Here is a 17,437-nt window from a genome sequence, read left to right on the forward strand (position 1 = left end):
CCTAAAAAGACATAACCAAGAACGTTTTAATCAAAATTACAGCTAAATTTTCAACCACTAAACAACAAATAAAGCAATTGTTGTGTAAGGTAATCAAAGAGCAAGAAATTACCGCATTTTTTTAAAGGTAACCTCTTTTTATACGTCTCAAATTATTAGCCCAAACTTTTTTATTCCGCGAACCTAGTAATGATTTTCGAGTCTCCACTCTCCAGCGCTAAGTTATTATTGGGGATAAAGTTATAGGTGGTAGTATTTTTAGCTTAAGTAACTTTGAAAAACCGACAAAACTACTAATTTTTATATTATTGAATTTTTGTTTATTATCACTTATATGGCTGCAACTGCAACACTGTAAAGCATTCGTAGATCTCAATGTCCGACAACTAGTTTTACGTTGTGTGGAGGCAGTCGACCTCTAGAAGGCTAGTGAAGACTGAAGAGTGAAGACAAGAGAAAAAGTTTCTTGTAAACTTGAGACCCGGAATAGCCAAGACGAACAGTGAAAGACGTCCTTGGCCATTCGTGTTTGACGGCCAACCCTTTTTTTGCAATTGGAGCTCTCAGGGATTTCACTTCATAGAGTAGAGATCGTTCTCCAGTTCTACGGTCGCTTTCCGTTTTCCCAACAAAAATTGGTCATTCTTCAGTTGATAAGATTTAGCTGCAGTGTCCTAGTGGAACAGATTTGCCAGTGTACTAGTATACACCAAGTGCTTATCAACGTCCATTGTCTCAAAATACCAGGTTTGTGCACCTCATCTGTTGTATCCTAAACGTCGGGGAAATGTAACAGATCACTGTCGTTTCAAGGGAGTGTCGAATCGCGACTAACTTCATATTCTTGAAATACCCTTTAATGATTATGATCTTATTTCTCTTGTCAATTTTTTGTGTAAACTTTAAATGCAACAAAGAAAAAAAATATTACTTAATTGAATAATCTTGGTAGTCAGCACTCAGTGGAAGGTTAATTAATAGTTACCATTTTGTTTTTCTTAGGTGTGTAATGGATTCCGATGAGGATATCATGTATGATGATGATTATGATGACTCTGGGAATGAGTCAAGTGGAGATGATGATGTTGAGTTTGCAATGGTAGAAGAACCCAATAATCCCAAAGAACGGCAAGAACTTGATGAATATCCATATGAAGTTTTGACAACAGAACAAATCCTTCAGCACATGAATGAGTGTATGAAAGAAGTTAACATAGTTGTTGAGGTACATAAAACAATCTTCTCAAGATTGTGGGAGAGTATTAATTTAATTTAAATAATATCTTGATACTTCAGATGCCGTCTACTGTGATTCGAATGTTGCTTAACCATTTTCGTTGGGACAAAGAAAAATTAATGGAGAGATACTATGATGGAGATCCAGAAAAACTTTTTACAGAGGCTCATGTTGCAAGTCCATTTGCCAAAGTGGCAGTTCCAGCTAAAATTGCCAAGAAAGAACACCGCCGAACAGGTCCAAGTGTGGAAGAGTGTGAGGTGTGTTAATTTTTTTGTTTTGTTTAGTTAGCAGCTAAATTTGTTAACTTTATTTTTAGATCTGTTTATCCACTCTACCTTCGTCTGTGATGTCTGGATTGGAGTGTGGACACCGATTTTGCGTATCGTGCTGGGCTGAATACCTTACCACTAAGATCATGTCGGAAGGTATCGGACAGACTATATCATGCGCAGCTCACAATTGTGAAATTCTGATTGATGATGCCACCGTAATGAAACTCGTACCTGATGCCAAAGTACGACTCAAATATCAACATCTAATCACTAACAGTTTCGTGGAGGTAAATGATTCTATATTTAATATAAATAAAAATAATAAAATTTTAACTGGTATTTCTATGTCTTACCGCTGTAGTGTAATCGGTTATTAAGGTGGTGCCCAAGCCCGGATTGCAGCAGTGTTATTAGAGTTCAACACGTAGAATCACGTCCCGTTACATGTCGTTGCGGGCACACGTTCTGCTTTGCTTGTGGGAACAACTGGCATGAGCCTGTACGCTGCACTCTTCTCAGAAAATGGATTAAAAAATGTGATGATGACTCTGAAACATCAAACTGGATTGCGGCTAACACCAAGGTAGCCCAAGTTATAGATCCCGGAGACTGGAATAATCCATCTTTTTGGCTTCCTCGTTTATAGGAATGCCCTAAGTGTAAGGCAACTATCGAAAAAGACGGGGGATGCAATCATATGGTTTGCAAGAACTCTCATTGTAAAACCGAGTTTTGTTGGGTATGCCTGGGACCATGGGAGCCTCATGGAACGTCATGGTAAGTTATTTCTAAATCTCATTGACGCCTAGTGTGGAAGTGAATTTAGCTTAATCGATTATCAGGTACAACTGCAATCGCTATGATGAGGACGAAGCGCGAGCAGCCCGTGATGCTCAAGAGCGTTCTAGGGCGGCATTGCAGCGTTACCTCTTTTATTGCAATCGTTACATGAACCATATGCAATCGCTACGTCTGGAACACAAACATTATGCTACCGTGAAAGAGAAAATGGAAGAAATGCAGCAGCACAACATGTCGTGGATTGAGGTAAGAAGAACGTCTGCAACTGCAATAAATAAATGCGTGAATAAGGTTAAATTTCCATTTTGATTATATATATATTTTTTTTTTCAAGGTCCAATTCTTGAAAAAGGCTGTCGACATTCTGTGTCAATGTAGGCAAACATTGATGTACACCTACGTGTTTGCCTACTATTTGAAAAAAAATAACCAGTCAGTTATTTTTGAGGTAATTTTGTTGTCAGGAGTCCTGCTATTTTGATATTGGCTTACGTCTAATTTCGTATAGGATAATCAAAGAGATTTAGAGACGGCAACCGAAAAACTTTCCGAATACCTTGAACGCGACATCACACAAGAGAACCTCGTCGACATCAAACAAAAAGTCCAAGACAAATACCGATACTGCGATAGCCGGAGGAGAGTATTGGCTGAACACGTGTATGAAGGCTATGACAAAGAATGGTGGGAGTACAATGATTAGTCCCAAAGTAACGAAACAATTGCGCTAATCCTTGTTGTGCCAAGTTTCGGAACACAACAAAAGTCGAAAGAGACTAGAGCATTCTCATTTAGTCTCCCTTAGAAAAATGAAAAGAATCAAGATTTAAACGGCAAACATTTCGATTCTTGTCGGCCTAGTTCAAATACTTGGTTCTAACGCTCCTGTCTCGAAAATTTAAGGTCTTTTCCTCTTTGTATTTGTGGACTGCTCACTGTGCGCTCTACTATACATTAAACAATCGTTTATCCCTCCCAAATCTCTTTCGCCCCCTTTTTTTGTTGTGTTGCTTCCAATTCAAATCTTGTACATGTACCCTTTTGCGGCGAAATGGATACATACATATCCGCATCTTGCGGAACGATATTTTCTTGGATATCGATTATTATTGATAAAGAACGTTTCGGCAGCTTGGAGCGTTGAAACGATTTTTTGTAGTCCTTCATCGTTTGTTTTTATTTTTTTTGCAGTACTTTCCAATGTCAGCATCTCTCCTTCATGTCTTTCTTTAAAGCAAAGAAAATGGCGAACCGTCAGTTTGTTCGAATGTGCTGTTCGACGCTGGCCATCATCGTCTACGTTGGATGACGTCTCCTGCTGTAACAACTTAGACCTTCATCATATACGGTACCTATCTGCTTCAGTTCATGTCTTTGTGTGAATGTTATACGAAGTATACGACAAACAACAGGTGTGATGTTTATTTGTATGTTTTAAAGCTTTCCCTTTGTCGTTCAAATCATTCATATTATATCTTTAATATCTTTATAAAAAAGTCTAAGAACAATATAATTTATCGAACTTCACTGAAATGTTTTTTTGCTTACACCATAGCTGGCTGATAAAATATTTAGAATTATTTAGAATTTATTTAGAAAACAGAAATCGAGAGATCAGATATTAGAGTAGAATAGAGTAAACTTGAAAACCTGGTGATCTGGTGAAAACGTGATCTGTTATCTGTATCTAGGGCTCGGCCCCGATCACATTCTAATCGGGGACACCGCTAAGCTTCCCCGATTAAAATGAATCGGGGAAGTTCGGTGCGGGGATTTCTTTTTTCGGTGCTGAACGGTGCTATAATCGGTGCTGCACCGATAGCACCGCTTCAGCCATAGGGGATTAGTCTTACCAGTGACCTTGAGTTCTGATAGGCCAACGAGAATCACGTGACTAGGGTCACATTTTGTTCTTGTTGGCCGCAGGGCAACTGCCAATTTAGATCACCATTCATTGATAATCGGGGAAGGCACCGATCACCGATATCACCGCACCGAGCACCGAAATCACTTCCCCGATTAAGATTATCCCCGCACCGGATCGACTAAAAAGCTCCCCGATTGGCGTGGGGCCGATCTGATGCAGCTAGTATTGGTTTCCCGGTTGTTTTAGATTTCGGCCATGCTGCCCGTAGTCATTGTTGTCGAAGTTGTGGATCTTGTGGTGTTGGAGGTGTACACACAACAACAAAGCCCTATTCAAGAACATTGAACAAAATAACATTTCAATATTGACATTGTACCAGTCTGTGATCCCCATTCAATTCATTTGCATGTAGCGAAGATTCATTCCGTGAGTACGTTAATTTTGTCATCGGAACTTGAATGATTTATAGTTTCATTAATATGATTTGTTTGTTGAATAAGCCTTGGGAGAGGGGGCATGTATGTTTGTTTTGTTTTTCTATTAAAGTATTTTGATTTCCGGTCTACACATGTTAGTCAAAACCTGTTTTAATCGAATTCATGTTTAGGCTACACTTAATCCCGATCATGGCAACTGCTAAAGGGAAGTCCCCAGAACCAGAGAGTGGCAATAGCCTGGCCAACCTTCTATCTGGGATGCATATGGGTGACAATGTGAATGTTTTACACACAAATGGGATTGATTTTTCTACTGTAAATACCAAGGTAATGAGATTTTCTACATATGTAAAGCTTATGACAACACCAACAACTTACTATTGTTACATATAATTGTTGCAGGATGCCCTTATTAAACCGACTGAAAGTCAATATGACCTCTTAATAAAAAAATGCAATATTTAATTGAAATGGGTAATGGTGAAACCATACTTGAAGTTGGAGCTGGTGAAGGTAATTATTGGCTGAATAAAAATCCAAACAACAAATATGATTTTCATTATCTAAAAAAATGTCTGTGTGTATACAACAAGGTGAGGAAAGTGGATTGACTAAAGAAGATTATAAAGCTTCTGTGGCAACGCTTGAATCTATAGCAACGACGTTGGAAGCCGATTGCGTGTTGCTTCGAGAAAGGAGCTCTGAATGTGGAATTATTGGCCAATATCTCATTCGTCATCGAGCAGAACAAGAAGATTTTGTTGAAATTCGGTAAAAAAAAAATACTCCCATTTTTCTTGACTAGACCTCTAATTGAAAAAGTATAAACAACAGTGTCGCTGTAGTCGGTAATGTTGACGCGGGTAAATCGACCCTGCTTGGCGTTTTGACTCATGGTGACTTGGACAATGGTCGAGGACTCGCTCGCCAGAAACTTTTTCGTCACAAACATGAAATTGAAACAGGAAGAACGTCGTCAGTTGGCAATGACATCCTTGGTTTCGATAGTAGTGGAAATGTAGTCAATGAGCCTGACCACGGCACACTAGATTGGGTCAAAATCTGCTCAAAAGCAACAAAGGTATTAAAGCTTGCACGACTTTATTTTTAAATTGTTGTTAGTGTTATTACTTTTTAAATCCTGATCTGGTACTTCCATCAGGTAGTGACCTTCATCGATTTGGCTGGCCATGAAAAGTACTTGAAAACAACTGTGTTTGGAATGACGGGACATGTTCCTGACTTTACAATGTTGATGGTATTAAATCAATTCAATAGTTCTATGGGCATACCGTTTTTCACGGAGGAATAATTCTTTCGAGTATAGGTTGGAGCCAACGCGGGCATTGTAGGAATGACAAAAGAACATTTAGGGCTCGCATTAGCGCTGAACGTTCCTGTGTTTGTCGTCGTAACCAAAGTAACCGTTTTCTCAATCTCCACTCTTTGAATTTCGTTAACCTAAGAGTTATGATAGGTTGACATGTGTCCGGCCAACGTTTTACAAGACACGCTCAGGCTCTTATTGAAAGTTCTAAAATCGCCTGGTTGTCGGAAAACACCGCTTCTGGTTCGCACTAAAGATGATGTTGTCTTAAGCGCCACAAATTTCGTTTCTGAACGGTATTCGTTATTCAAATTTGCAATAAAAAGATTTGGGTTTACAAAATGTTCCCTTTTTTTTTAGGCTGTGTCCAATTTTTCAAGTATCTAACGTTACGGGACTAAACCTTGACCTTCTCAAAACGTTTATGAACTTGTTGAGTGCTCGAATGACGCCAGGCGCTGATGAACCAGCGGAATTTTCAATAGATGATTCGTATTCTGTTCCTGGAGTTGGCACAGTTGTGTCGGGAACAACGTTACGCGGGACAATTCGATTGAACGATACTCTACTCCTTGGACCTGACCCTGTTGGACAATTTATTCCGATTGCCATTAAAAGTATACATCGTAAGCGGATGCCAGTTAAAGAAGTCCGTGGTGGTCAAACGGCCTCTTTCGCGCTTAAAAAAGTAATTTTACCAAATATTCAGTATGTTTTTTTTTGTTTTGTTTTTCAGTAATAACATTTTTTTTTTATGATTAGATTAAAAGGTCGCAAATCAGGAAAGGAATGGTGTTGGTTTCACCGCTTCTTAACCCTACAGCATCGTGGGAATTCGAGGGAGAAATTCTGGTCCTTCACCACCCAACGACGATTAGCACAAGATATCAGGCAATGGGTAAGAAAGGATTCAGTAGATGAAATACTTGCTAGATTAACGTGGAACTTTTCGCTGACATTGCAGTTCACTGTGGATCTTTGCGGCAGACAGCCCAAATCCAGTCCATGTCCCAGGAATGTTTGCGCACGGGAGATAAAGCTTTAGTTCATTTCCGCTTCATTAAGCATCCAGAGTACATTAAACCTGGTTTGAGATTGGTAATTATGATTTATTGTAAGGTGATTCGAACTTTACTAAATTCGTCAGATGGTTTCATTTAGGTTTTCCGGGAAGGAAGAACTAAAGCAGTTGGGAACGTTGTACGAGCAATTCCCCATACAGTTCAAATGCAAACCAGTAATCGCTCGAAGCCAACAAAAATGCAACGATACTCTCAACAGGTTAGTTGTATAATCTTTCAAGAATAAGCGTACACATTTGTGTCCTTTGAAAAATACTAAAAAAAATTTGATTTTTTTTTTAAAGCAACAACAGCAATCACAGAGTAGTGAACTGCAGGACAATGGAGAAAAACTTGAAAATCAGCCCCAGAAACCGTCAAAGAGGAATCGGGGGCGTCGCACGTATAGTAATCCGTTAGTTTCAACGGCGAATGTTAAAGATAATTGACCTTTTTTCGTCGTTATTGCTGTCACATCAAGGGCTGGGTTTTTGATCACCTCTTGGATCTCTAAATTTTCAAATGTTTTAATCAAGCAAATTTGGTGTAGCAGCACTACTTTATTGACACACTATGAGGAATACAACATTCTTGGAAGATACTGTCACGGTTTTTTTGAATTTTTATTAATTTCTTTCATTCCCTTTTCCAGTTCCTCTTTAAATTTTCCAGTGAATGAATCTAGTCTCTGGACCCCTTGTTTAAACCCATCCTGAATAGCTCCTTCACCTAAGGCCTTACTTTTGTGGTAGGCATAAACTGTGAGTTGAGCTGCACGGCGTACAGGGTATGAGTCAGAGAGTTTCTCGATGAGTTGTGGGTTGTTTGCAAGGTAATTGAACAAATGACGAAAAACCATAATTAATGCTGATGAATTTGAAACTCAGTTTGAGCTTCACGGTCAAATGAGGTAATTGATCTATATTTGTTGAGAAGGTCTCTTTTCAATGTTAGTTGTTGTCTTAGAAGATCAATTTGCTGCAACTGTTCTTCTTTACTGAGCTCAATGCCTGGAAGCTTCCTAACCTGAAAAAGAATTTCATCTTTGACTCTGTTGTTTCATGTTGTAAAATATACTTGTTAGTTAATATTTTTAGAACTGAAACAATAGACAAAACTGGCATGGAAGGGAATGGGTAGTGGTACTAGTATTTTCTATGTTTAATAAAGAAATGAGTAAAGATTAGGAATATAGGATAGAAATTTTTTGGCACTTACCACTTCTCTTGCGTGATCCAATTTTCTCTGAAGTTCCAAAACTTTTTGACCAGCTTCTTGACTGTCCTTGAGTTTTTGGGCGTTATCTTGTTGTTCTTTCTCGACACTACATAATCGGCGTGGTTGCAAACCTTATTAAATTTTTTCTTGCATGACATTTTTAGCTATAGTACCTTTTAATGATATCATAAATTGTAGATAGCAAATCAAAATCTCCCTCGTCGGCTAACTGTGTTGTCGCCATTGGAAAAAAAAAATCAGAAAAAAAACGAGCATTAACAACCCTGCCAGCTACCACCCTATTTGTACAGTTATACGTGAAGTATACCCAGCGCCCGACTAACTAAAATGTGGAATATGAAGTTAACAGGTCTCAAATTGTTAAAATGGCTTTTTATGTTAACAAGAATTTCTACGGAATTCCTTTTGTTTAAAAAATATACGACTAAATTTCTACTAGATAGAATGAGAATGTTTAATTTGTTTCATTTTTTTCCCCAAATAGCCTAGGTCTACGTGACGTTCGACATGTCTCCTTAAATGCAATTTATGAAGAAATGTCAAATAGGTACTTGTATTCTATTAGCACGAGTGCAATTCTTCCTTGGCACAGTCAATTTTTAGCGAGAGACACGTTGTAATGTTTTATGTTGCAATAACATGGCTTTATGGCGTAATATGGGTCAATTTCGCAAGAATTTTACTGTTAGCCTGTTAGGCTCGAAGATGACTGTCAGCCCACGCATCAATTCAAATTGACAATGTTGGAACAAAACAATTTGGCCAAGTATTCTAATTATATTAAAATAGTTAGGAAATAAAATAAAAATGTATGGTGTAAATCGATCGATTACCAACCTAGATATAATCAGAGATTGCATTTTTTTTCTGAGGTGTTTGATTTGAACCGTCAGGAGTTTGCAGCTTTCTTTTCGGTGTATAGTTTGCGATGCGCATGCGCTGAAGATACAAAAAAAAAATAAAATAAAAAAGGAGGGGCGGGGGGTAGAGCGGGATACCCCTAGGCGTCGTCCTGGCCTCCAAAAACGAAAACCGTCGCCATTGTTTGTAAGGTGTTCAGAGAGTGTAGACCCTAACTTCTACTTGTGGTAAGTTGTTAATTGATCTTTCACCAATTTATTCGTTCCAATTCGGGTGTTTGTCGTTGTCTTCAGTAAGCGTGTATTCCGTAGTTTTGATTAAGTGTTATTTGAACCTAAATTGGATATAAAGTGATGAAGAAAGTTGCGTTTCAAAGTTGTGTCGTTTCTGGGTTTTTCGCTGTTCGACTCAGAAACGAGGTTCATCGGCCAAGCCCCATATCTAGTATAGAAGAGTGGAAGCGAACATTTTTCCCAGGACGCGTTAGTTTTTTCCCCTCTATGAATCGATAGTAGAAGCGCCGTAGTTGCCACATTGTTTATTGTGTGCGCATTTTCCCGCCAAAGCTGTATCCTGTATCTGACATTTCAACGTGTTGACTGTTGACTGTTGAGTCACTTATTATCCAGTTAATTTATTTACAGTTTCATTGTCCTTGTCAGTGTTGTTTCTAAATTTGGGTAATTGCTTTGTTTTTAATACCTTTCAGTTTTGTCCAATACTGACAGTGGGGTTTATGTTAAAACATCTGATGTGATTCATGAGTCTCACAGGCTTTGTGACCGTTGTCTATTCCATCTAATGTGTCCTTTTGCATATAGATTAACTGTTGATAAAGAATGGCTCGTACCAAACAGACTGCGCGTAAATCTACTGGTGGTAAAGCTCCACGTAAGCAACTTGCAACCAAAGCTGCTCGTAAGAGTGCCCCTTCAACTGGTGGTGTGAAAAAGCCTCATCGTTACAGGCAAGTGGATCTGAATGCTCAAAAAACTTCATTTAATACAACTATCATAGAGCTTTACTTCTTTGTTCATTCATGAATGCTTTGTAAGTAAATAAGTCAAAATTTTTATAACTGAATCTATTCATTTATTAGGCCTGGTACTGTCGCTCTTCGTGAGATTCGTCGTTATCAAAAATCGACCGAGTTACTCATCCGCAAATTGCCATTCCAGCGCCTCGTCCGTGAGATTGCGCAAGATTTCAAAACTGATTTGCGTTTCCAGAGTGCAGCAATCGGCGCCTTGCAGGAGGCTTCGGAAGCTTACCTTGTCGGTCTCTTTGAAGACACGAACTTGTGCGCCATTCACGCCAAGCGTGTCACAATTATGCCGAAGGATATCCAGCTTGCTCGGCGTATTCGTGGAGAGCGTGCTTAAACAAGATATCATCCTATCTGACAAAACAACTACAGTTAAATTTCCTTCCCTCCCCTAACGCATCATTTTTTACGCGAAGCATTTTTTTTTTTTTCATCGCCCCACCACTACCAAAATTTTTAGAATTTCAAAACTCGGAAAGGCCCCTTCAAATATAAAACAATCAAATCGATTTTTTTTTTTTTTTCTCCTTTAACGTCAATTCTTGTTCCGTTTCGAATTCTTGGTCGCGCACCCGCCACGATCTCATTTACCGCACTTCATTTTTTAAAATCCGGTACGGAGGGATTTTTGTTGTACGTTGAAATAAATTAAAAAACAAAACAAAACAAAGTAAATCAGATCGGATAAGATGGTCATCGTTCCCTCATCCTTTCATTGTCTGTCACGCGAAGACAGCTCAAGAATGAAAATGGCATTAATTATCATCTTCGAAAAATTAGAAACGGGAACGAAACGTATGCTGAGCCGCTCCCTTTTTAGATACTATATCCACATCTTTCTATCTAAGAAAAGACAATTAGACCTATTCTTCATTGACTTTATGTAACGCATTTTTTTTTTCCTTCTAATCGAATGCCAGTTGTATGTGTCTGTTCGGTGGAGGGATTGTCTTTCCCTAATGACATCTCTGCAAATTTCTTTTTTGTGTTCAAACTTGTGGGGTTTTCCTCTATTCAACCTATACCCCTCCCTCCCCCAGAAAAAAAAAAAGAAAAAAAATATCACTTAATTTCATTTCTCAGCATCCCTTCGGCGTGTTTTGTGTACCCGTCGCGTTGGTACTATCTAGAATGTCGCTATCTACTCATTTAATAAATCTTTTTCTAATACCTTTAGCCACACGGGATTATTTACTTTAGTAAGCGTTACAATAAGAAGAATGTCTAATATCAAATTATTTCGATATTTATACGTTAACCGGAGGACCCGAGTGATGAACATATGTAGCTTTAAATAAAGCTCATGAACCTTGTTCTCTCGTATTAATGAAAATGGAAATGAAAAAACCTTGGATTTGATTACGTTAACATCTGATTAATTTATTGTTAAATTCTTGTTGGTTGTATCTTCTCAACCGATAAAATTATATTAACTAGCTAACAACTCGTGGTGAAATTTTTCTTTTGGGTGCTTTTCAATTTACGCTAGTGTACAAGAGGCGTATATAAATGTATGTTTTTTGAATAATTTTCAATTTCAATACATTGGAGTTGGAGTGGGACTGTGGGAGGCTGTGTCCTGGAATGGGAGGTGGGAGTAGGCTTCAGTTTTACTTTTGCCCGCTCCCGCTTGTGGCGCTCGCACTCGGAAGCTAATAAAAATCAGCTATATGTTTTTTAATGTGTTAAGGTTTGTGTGGCAATGCTGTCGGCGAATCACAGTTCTTCTCTCACCCTATTCCTATTCCACCACGGAATTTTCTTCAGCCCAGAATAACGACAGCTTTTTCACTTCAGCTCGGTTTGTTGACCATGCGTCTACCGGCATCCGAGTGTCCTGGTACGGAAATGGGTAAGTTAATTTTTGCCTTTAAAGTGATAATTAAACATAATCTTATGTTAAAAATCTTAGAATCCACTAAGTTGTTCTTTTACTTATTTGATGTAATATTAAGAGTAATAAGAGTGCTATGATCACTTAGATTCAGGCGGCTATCGAGCACGCCTTCAAAATCTGTTGGCAGCGTTATAGCGACTTATTAAAAGTATTTCATGCGTCCGCTTTCATTGTCGTTGTTTTATGTGGATATACATCTACTTTAAGCAAGCGTTACTTAATGTTTTACAAGCACATACTTAAAATATCAATTATTAAATTTATAATTATCATTGAATTTAACAATTCATTTACATTTAAATTTATGGCTTTGTCACGTAGGGGTGGGTGCGAAATTGTTTCACATGATAAAGTAATGGTTCCTTGCGTTATCAATATTGATGAGGTTTTTGTTAGACATTTTATTTATTGTTTCTTCTATGGGTGACAATTAATGTAGACCTGATCTGATCTTTTAGAGGAAAAATTTTATTGCGAACCTGAGTACTTTAATGGAAATCAATAAATTTCTGTGTTTGTGGTTTAATCTGGTTTATTTTTCTCAGGTTAAAGCCCACTGTATAATGTCAAATCGGCAGTTTATGATCTGAGAGGAGGCCAGTTCAGTTTGTTCTGCATCAACCATCCTACTTATGGGGCCTTGGTGTTATCAATGTTGGTGAGTTATGTGTCAAACATGTGTTTAGCTTTGTTATGTGATGATTAACACAGACCTGATCTGATCTTTTTGAGGAAAAGTATTGTTGCAAATCTGAGTGCTTGTAATGAAATCAGTACATTTCTGTATTGGTTGTGGTTTCATCTGATTTATTTTGTCCAAGGTTAGCACAGTGTCCAGTGACCAAACCCGTGAGGTGTTTTCATACCACACTTCCTTGGTTCTGGGGGAGTACAGTTCAACTGTTTGGATTCCCAAAGAGAAATTGAGAAGTAAGTCTGTTAACTATAACTTCATCTTACTTTGCTAATTACAGTGATGATTGTTCTGTCTGATTTGCACAATGTTGCATCATGAAATCAATCAAAATATTAGACATGCATGGATCTGAGTTTTTTCGGGTTGGGGTATTTAGTTTGTTTTTGGCAAATTGGAAGCTAATTAAAGAAACTGTTTGCAGGGATTAATTTACGCCCGGTGTATGGAGTATCCCGCAGCTACTGCAACGACTGATCAGAATACTTCTGTGATTGCAAACCAGCTACCTCTTCTAGGTGTGTATTGTTACAATTCATCTTCATAGTTTTCCCGTGACGATACTCTTGATTCCAGACATAAAGCTGGTGGTACAAACTGATTTATTGAGACTGAGGAAAACCGTTTTAAGTGTATTTAGGTCTTCTAATTGGGTTTAAATTAACGTTTTATAATTGGTTTTGATATGTAGATCAACTGAGCATGTCATCCATTACGATCATCTGTGTTTTACTTCGTGACAGTGCATCCTGTAACCGATAGTTTGCTATCCGTGGGTGAAGTGGGATGGTAATTATACGTCTTAGCATTTTGTTTTCGATTAGCTATGATGTATTACATAAATTTTGAAGACTAATGATATTCAGTGTTTTCGTCACTACCACTGACGCTGTTTACTGCAGTTAATGCGTTGACTTCCATTACCTGTTTATTAATTGTTGTTTTTTTCTAATCAGGTCCCTGTCTTATTACTTGGTTTCTGCAGTGGCGTGTGGCAGGAGAAAAATAACGACGTAATTCATATTTCTTACTAATATTTGTTTTTCACCATGATGACAAAACATTCTGACACCTCTTCTGAATTAATCCTTGAAGATCTTTTTATGGCTGATTTACTGATTCAGTTTAAAAATTAGTTTCATATTTGGGAGGAACTTATCTTATTTTTTCTCTTTACAGATGTTAAGGCTGTTGCTGGGCCATTTCTTTTGCTGATGCCAGTTGGATTTGTTTGCTTTACTTTTGCCAGTGAATGACGTATCTGAAGATTATCCAAGCGTGTTCCATTTAGGTATTGAGATTACTTAACATTTTTCTGAATGCTCCGGGAAGTCAGCGGCTGGCCTTAATTCGGTCAGTGGCGTTACTTCGGTGCTAGATTGATTTCCCTGCGGGTGGAGGATGTTTGTGCCGTTCTGGCATGAGCATTTTCAAATCCTGCAGTGTTTGGGGACTTGAGAGTTGAAATTAAATACCGTGTTAAGCTTCATAGCAAGTTCTTCTACAATTTATTTTGAAATTTAGGTTTTCGTGCGGTTTAACTTCTTATACGGAGGTAGATGGAATGCTGTTAAATCTATTCAGGTAAATAAGAATAAATTTCTTACCCCACTAATTAAGCCGATTGGGTAAGCTCTTAACTGGCTATTCTTTGGTATACGGTGGGAACAATAATGCTATTCCGTGTAAGGTTTTCTGTCCAACTCTTGGTGGAAAATCTAAGGGTTGAATAAGCAACAGTTGTCATTTTTCTAGTTTTTAATAGATTTCTTTATGGACAGGTGGCGGCAAGGAGGGGCTTTTTTTTATCGTGCATGTAGATGTTGAAGACAGTGGGAAACCCAACGGTATGCAGTGTTCAGGTAATTTTGCTTCATGTTATTGTTATGACGGTATTTATTTTGGTGTCTCCACTTATTGTGGTGTGCACATCCCTGCTGTCAAAAAGAATGGTTCGTAGTATATCCTTCGTCTTGTCTGGTATTATAGGCATGGGGAGTGGAAAGCTATGCAACATATTTAGTCCACGAGTCAAGCTGTCCAATGCACTAATGAACTTTTTATCTTTCTATTTGATAGGTTTCAGAACTTTAAAACCGTCTGCTTAGCAGGTGAGGAGGATAGTACTGCGTTACTGGGAACTGAATTTCAATTTTCGCTCAGTGGCTACATGTCTGCTACACGGTTTTGGTTACTCGAATTAATGTCTTGATATAATTTCTGCTTGTATTGGAAATAAAGTGATGCTGAAATAAAAAATTACTTCAATATTAGTTTTCTTTCATACTGCAACGAAGAACGGGGTAATTTGTTGCATATAAATGAGTTGTTCACTGAGAATCGTTTGCTATTCATATTGTTAGACAACGATGGAATTTTGTGTTATATACAACATTCGTCTATTTAGTCGTTATGTCTATAAATCATTGTGTAGCAGAAAATTAAATGATGTATAGTAATTGAAAGCTATCTGGATGTTAAAAAATTGAGCTCATATGTCAACAATTTCTCATGTCAGAACTCAGAAGAAATGGATAGAAATTCTCAAATATGGTTTTAGATTGGTAAACAAATAAGCAGACGACAGGTTCAGTGGGAAATTCAACCGTGTTGTAGTTCTTGACTCTCGAGGTCGAGATATAAAATGTGTGGAATTCTCCTGTGTGTTGCAAGTGAAGTTGCGGACGATAAGAATATTCAGCAACAGGTGGTAAACTTTAATGGTGCGTGCTGATTGCATTTTCGAATTCCCAGTCCGTATTCTTTTATAGGTGAACAACGGTGATAGAGATGCCCTTAAACGCCGAGGTCCAGATGCCAGTAGTGAAATTGAGATATACTTCCCAACGGCTTGGAAAGCAATATTTTCCGGGTATACCTTATGGTTACAAGGCAATGCTCCTGATGTACAACCTTTAATTGATTCAAGTGGCAATATCCTTCTGTGGAATGGTGATGTATTCTATAACCAAGATTGGAGGTGAATTTATCCCAAAAGGACTTTCAGATAGTGCATTTCTGCTACAAAAACTAGAAGATGTTGAAACAGTGGAAGAAATTTGCAATATTTTGGAGGTTATAAATGGTCCTTGGTCTATGGTTTATTATAAAAAGAATCTTAATCAAATAATCACAGGAAGAGACAGGTTTGTTCAAGAGTGCAGTAATAAGAAATACTAAAACACTAAACCACTGTTACAACTTAGGTTTGGACGTCATAGTTTACTTTGGAACTGCCCTGCTAGAGATGGGGAAATCTTAAGCTCTCTGTTGATCACATCATCATCTTCCCTGGAATCTGCACATAACTCAACATTGTTTGAAATACCAGCATCTCATTTGTTCCAGATTAGCTTTGGAAATACGATTCAAGTTAAAAAAATCCATTCAAGGAAGCCATATGCTGTAAACAACAAACCCATATCTGAGCACACATTTTTTGATTGGGTTACTCATTCCTTGGAAAACAAATCATCTGACCACATAATAAGTGAATACTTGAACATTTGTCAAAAGGAGGTTGAAGGATTGAAAGTCATTCTGCTAGCTTCTATAAAATCACGAATCGAATGCCAGCCTATGCTTTGTAAAACGTGCGTGCCTCTGCATCTAAGTGGAGAAAACGTTCAATGCACTCATTCCAAAGTAGCCATTCTATTCTCCGGTGGCTTAGACTCTAGTGTCCTTGCTGCACTCACCGATCGTGTTTGGCCAAAAAATGAATCTATTGATTTGTTAAATGTGGCCTTTCCATTACGCAACAAAAAAAATCCTTCTGCCAACGAATTCGATGTGCCTGACCGTTTAACCGGCCTGCAAGCGCTAGAAGAGCTACGAAGACTGAACCCATCACGGAAATGGAATTTTTGCGAAGTATCTTAACTCTGCTAAAACAATATAACAGCAATACCTTTCATGTTTATTTTGTACTTAGATAAATGTGCAATTAGACGAATTATTGGAAATGAGAAAGTCCAAAATCGCGGCGCTGATCCATCCAGCATCAACGGTTCTCGATGACAGTATTGGCTGTGCGCAATGGTTCGCTGCTCGAGGACAAGGTATCCTGACCGGTTGCCCAAACAGAGAAAAATATGTTTCTTCAGCAAGGGTACCTTCACATTGTATTCGTACTTTAAACCACCGTCACACTATAATTTGTTTATCTTTCTTGCCTTTGATTCTAGGTCGTATTAATGGGTGCTGGAGCTGATGAACAAATGGCTGGCTATGCTCGACATCGCCAAAGATTCGCGAATGGAGGCTGGCCATCACTCATTACCGAGGTAGAAATGGAGATGAACCGGATATCAGAGAGAAATCTGGGACGCGATAACCGCATATTAGCCGATCACGGTAGAGCTCCAAGATTGCCGTATCTAGATGAAATGGTTGTTGAATACCTAGCCCTATTGCCAATCTGGACGAAAGTCGATCTGAGATTGCCGATCGGATTAGGCGATAAAATAATCCTCCGAGCTCTTGCCTATCAGTTGGGATTGCCAAGAACTGCCATTGAACCCAAAAGAGCTATTCAGTTTGGATCAAGGATTGCAAAAACTGAAGCTAGAAAAGAAAAAGGCTCCCATGTATGTGATAGGTTAACAAAATCTCTGGAATTGGGCCAGTAAAAAATACCCTTACTACTTCATCAATACAGCCATATTATATAAATACCATATTCGTTTCCTAAATT

At 38.2% G+C, this 17,437-nt stretch overlaps 5 protein-coding genes across 5 annotated transcripts; 4 read left to right on the plus strand and 1 right to left on the minus strand.

Moving 5' to 3' along the window:
- Positions 1–368: 368 nt before the first annotated feature.
- On the plus strand, positions 369–3,404 carry LOC116916193 (E3 ubiquitin-protein ligase arih1l). Its single transcript, XM_032921402.2, has 9 exons — positions 369–747; positions 1,003–1,225; positions 1,297–1,497; positions 1,557–1,799; positions 1,874–2,095; positions 2,159–2,289; positions 2,355–2,559; positions 2,648–2,761; positions 2,822–3,404. Exons 2-9 carry the CDS (start codon positions 1,010–1,012, stop codon positions 3,014–3,016), a joined length of 1,527 nt encoding a protein of 508 aa, XP_032777293.1. The 5' UTR covers positions 369–747; positions 1,003–1,009; the 3' UTR covers positions 3,017–3,404.
- A 1,041-nt stretch (positions 3,405–4,445) lies between these two features.
- Positions 4,446–7,606, plus strand: LOC116916194 (GTP-binding protein 1). Its single transcript, XM_045169677.1, is given in 14 exon segments — positions 4,446–4,606; positions 4,788–4,944; positions 5,020–5,068; positions 5,071–5,130; positions 5,211–5,388; positions 5,452–5,698; positions 5,780–5,875; positions 5,945–6,037; positions 6,095–6,240; positions 6,305–6,632; positions 6,707–6,842; positions 6,909–7,042; positions 7,106–7,225; positions 7,311–7,606. Coding segments are annotated over 13 exon segments (1,869 nt in total). The 5' UTR covers positions 4,446–4,606; positions 4,788–4,806; the 3' UTR covers positions 7,455–7,606.
- On the minus strand, positions 7,546–8,558 carry LOC116916201 (mediator of RNA polymerase II transcription subunit 9). The gene is made up of 3 exons (XM_032921414.2): positions 8,397–8,558; positions 8,224–8,329; positions 7,546–8,031 (listed from the first exon to the last, which is right to left on the minus strand). Exons 1-3 carry the CDS (start codon positions 8,465–8,467, stop codon positions 7,867–7,869), a joined length of 342 nt encoding a protein of 113 aa, XP_032777305.1. The 5' UTR covers positions 8,468–8,558; the 3' UTR covers positions 7,546–7,866.
- A 619-nt stretch (positions 8,559–9,177) lies between these two features.
- On the plus strand, positions 9,178–11,326 carry LOC116916200 (histone H3.3A). Its single transcript, XM_032921412.2, has 3 exons — positions 9,178–9,332; positions 9,927–10,072; positions 10,205–11,326. Exons 2-3 carry the CDS (start codon positions 9,945–9,947, stop codon positions 10,485–10,487), a joined length of 411 nt encoding a protein of 136 aa, XP_032777303.1. The 5' UTR covers positions 9,178–9,332; positions 9,927–9,944; the 3' UTR covers positions 10,488–11,326.
- A 3,816-nt stretch (positions 11,327–15,142) lies between these two features.
- LOC116916196 (asparagine synthetase domain-containing protein 1) lies at positions 15,143–17,417 on the plus strand. Its single transcript, XM_032921404.2, is given in 6 exon segments — positions 15,143–15,451; positions 15,513–15,707; positions 15,709–15,887; positions 15,948–16,614; positions 16,676–16,852; positions 16,929–17,417. Coding segments are annotated over 6 exon segments (1,728 nt in total). The 5' UTR covers positions 15,143–15,385; the 3' UTR covers positions 17,373–17,417.
- The last annotated feature ends 20 nt before the right edge of the window (positions 17,418–17,437 follow it).

The sequence above is a fragment of the Daphnia magna genome, linkage group LG2 (genome assembly GCF_020631705.1).
Source record: "Daphnia magna isolate NIES linkage group LG2, ASM2063170v1.1, whole genome shotgun sequence".
Lineage (NCBI taxonomy): Eukaryota > Metazoa > Arthropoda > Branchiopoda > Diplostraca > Daphniidae > Daphnia > Daphnia magna.

Excerpts from the sequence above, each read along its gene's own strand:
- LOC116916193 (XM_032921402.2), top strand. The coding sequence starts at position 1,010 with ATGGATTCCGATGAGGATATCATGTATGATGATGATTATGATGACTCT. Across the intron at positions 2,096-2,158 it reads GGATTGCGGCTAACACCAAG|GAATGCCCTAAGTGTAAGGC; the intron begins GTAGCCCAAGTT and ends CCTCGTTTATAG. Across the intron at positions 2,762-2,821 it reads ACCAGTCAGTTATTTTTGAG|GATAATCAAAGAGATTTAGA; the intron begins GTAATTTTGTTG and ends AATTTCGTATAG.
- LOC116916201 (XM_032921414.2), bottom strand. The coding sequence starts at position 8,467 with ATGGCGACAACACAGTTAGCCGACGAGGGAGATTTTGATTTGCTATCT. Across the intron at positions 8,330-8,396 it reads ATTTATGATATCATTAAAAG|TGTCGAGAAAGAACAACAAG; the intron begins GTACTATAGCTA and ends CCGATTATGTAG. Across the intron at positions 8,032-8,223 it reads TGGATCACGCAAGAGAAGTG|GTTAGGAAGCTTCCAGGCAT; the intron begins GTAAGTGCCAAA and ends ATTCTTTTTCAG.
- LOC116916200 (XM_032921412.2), top strand. The coding sequence starts at position 9,945 with ATGGCTCGTACCAAACAGACTGCGCGTAAATCTACTGGTGGTAAAGCT. Across the intron at positions 10,073-10,204 it reads AAAAAGCCTCATCGTTACAG|GCCTGGTACTGTCGCTCTTC; the intron begins GCAAGTGGATCT and ends TTCATTTATTAG.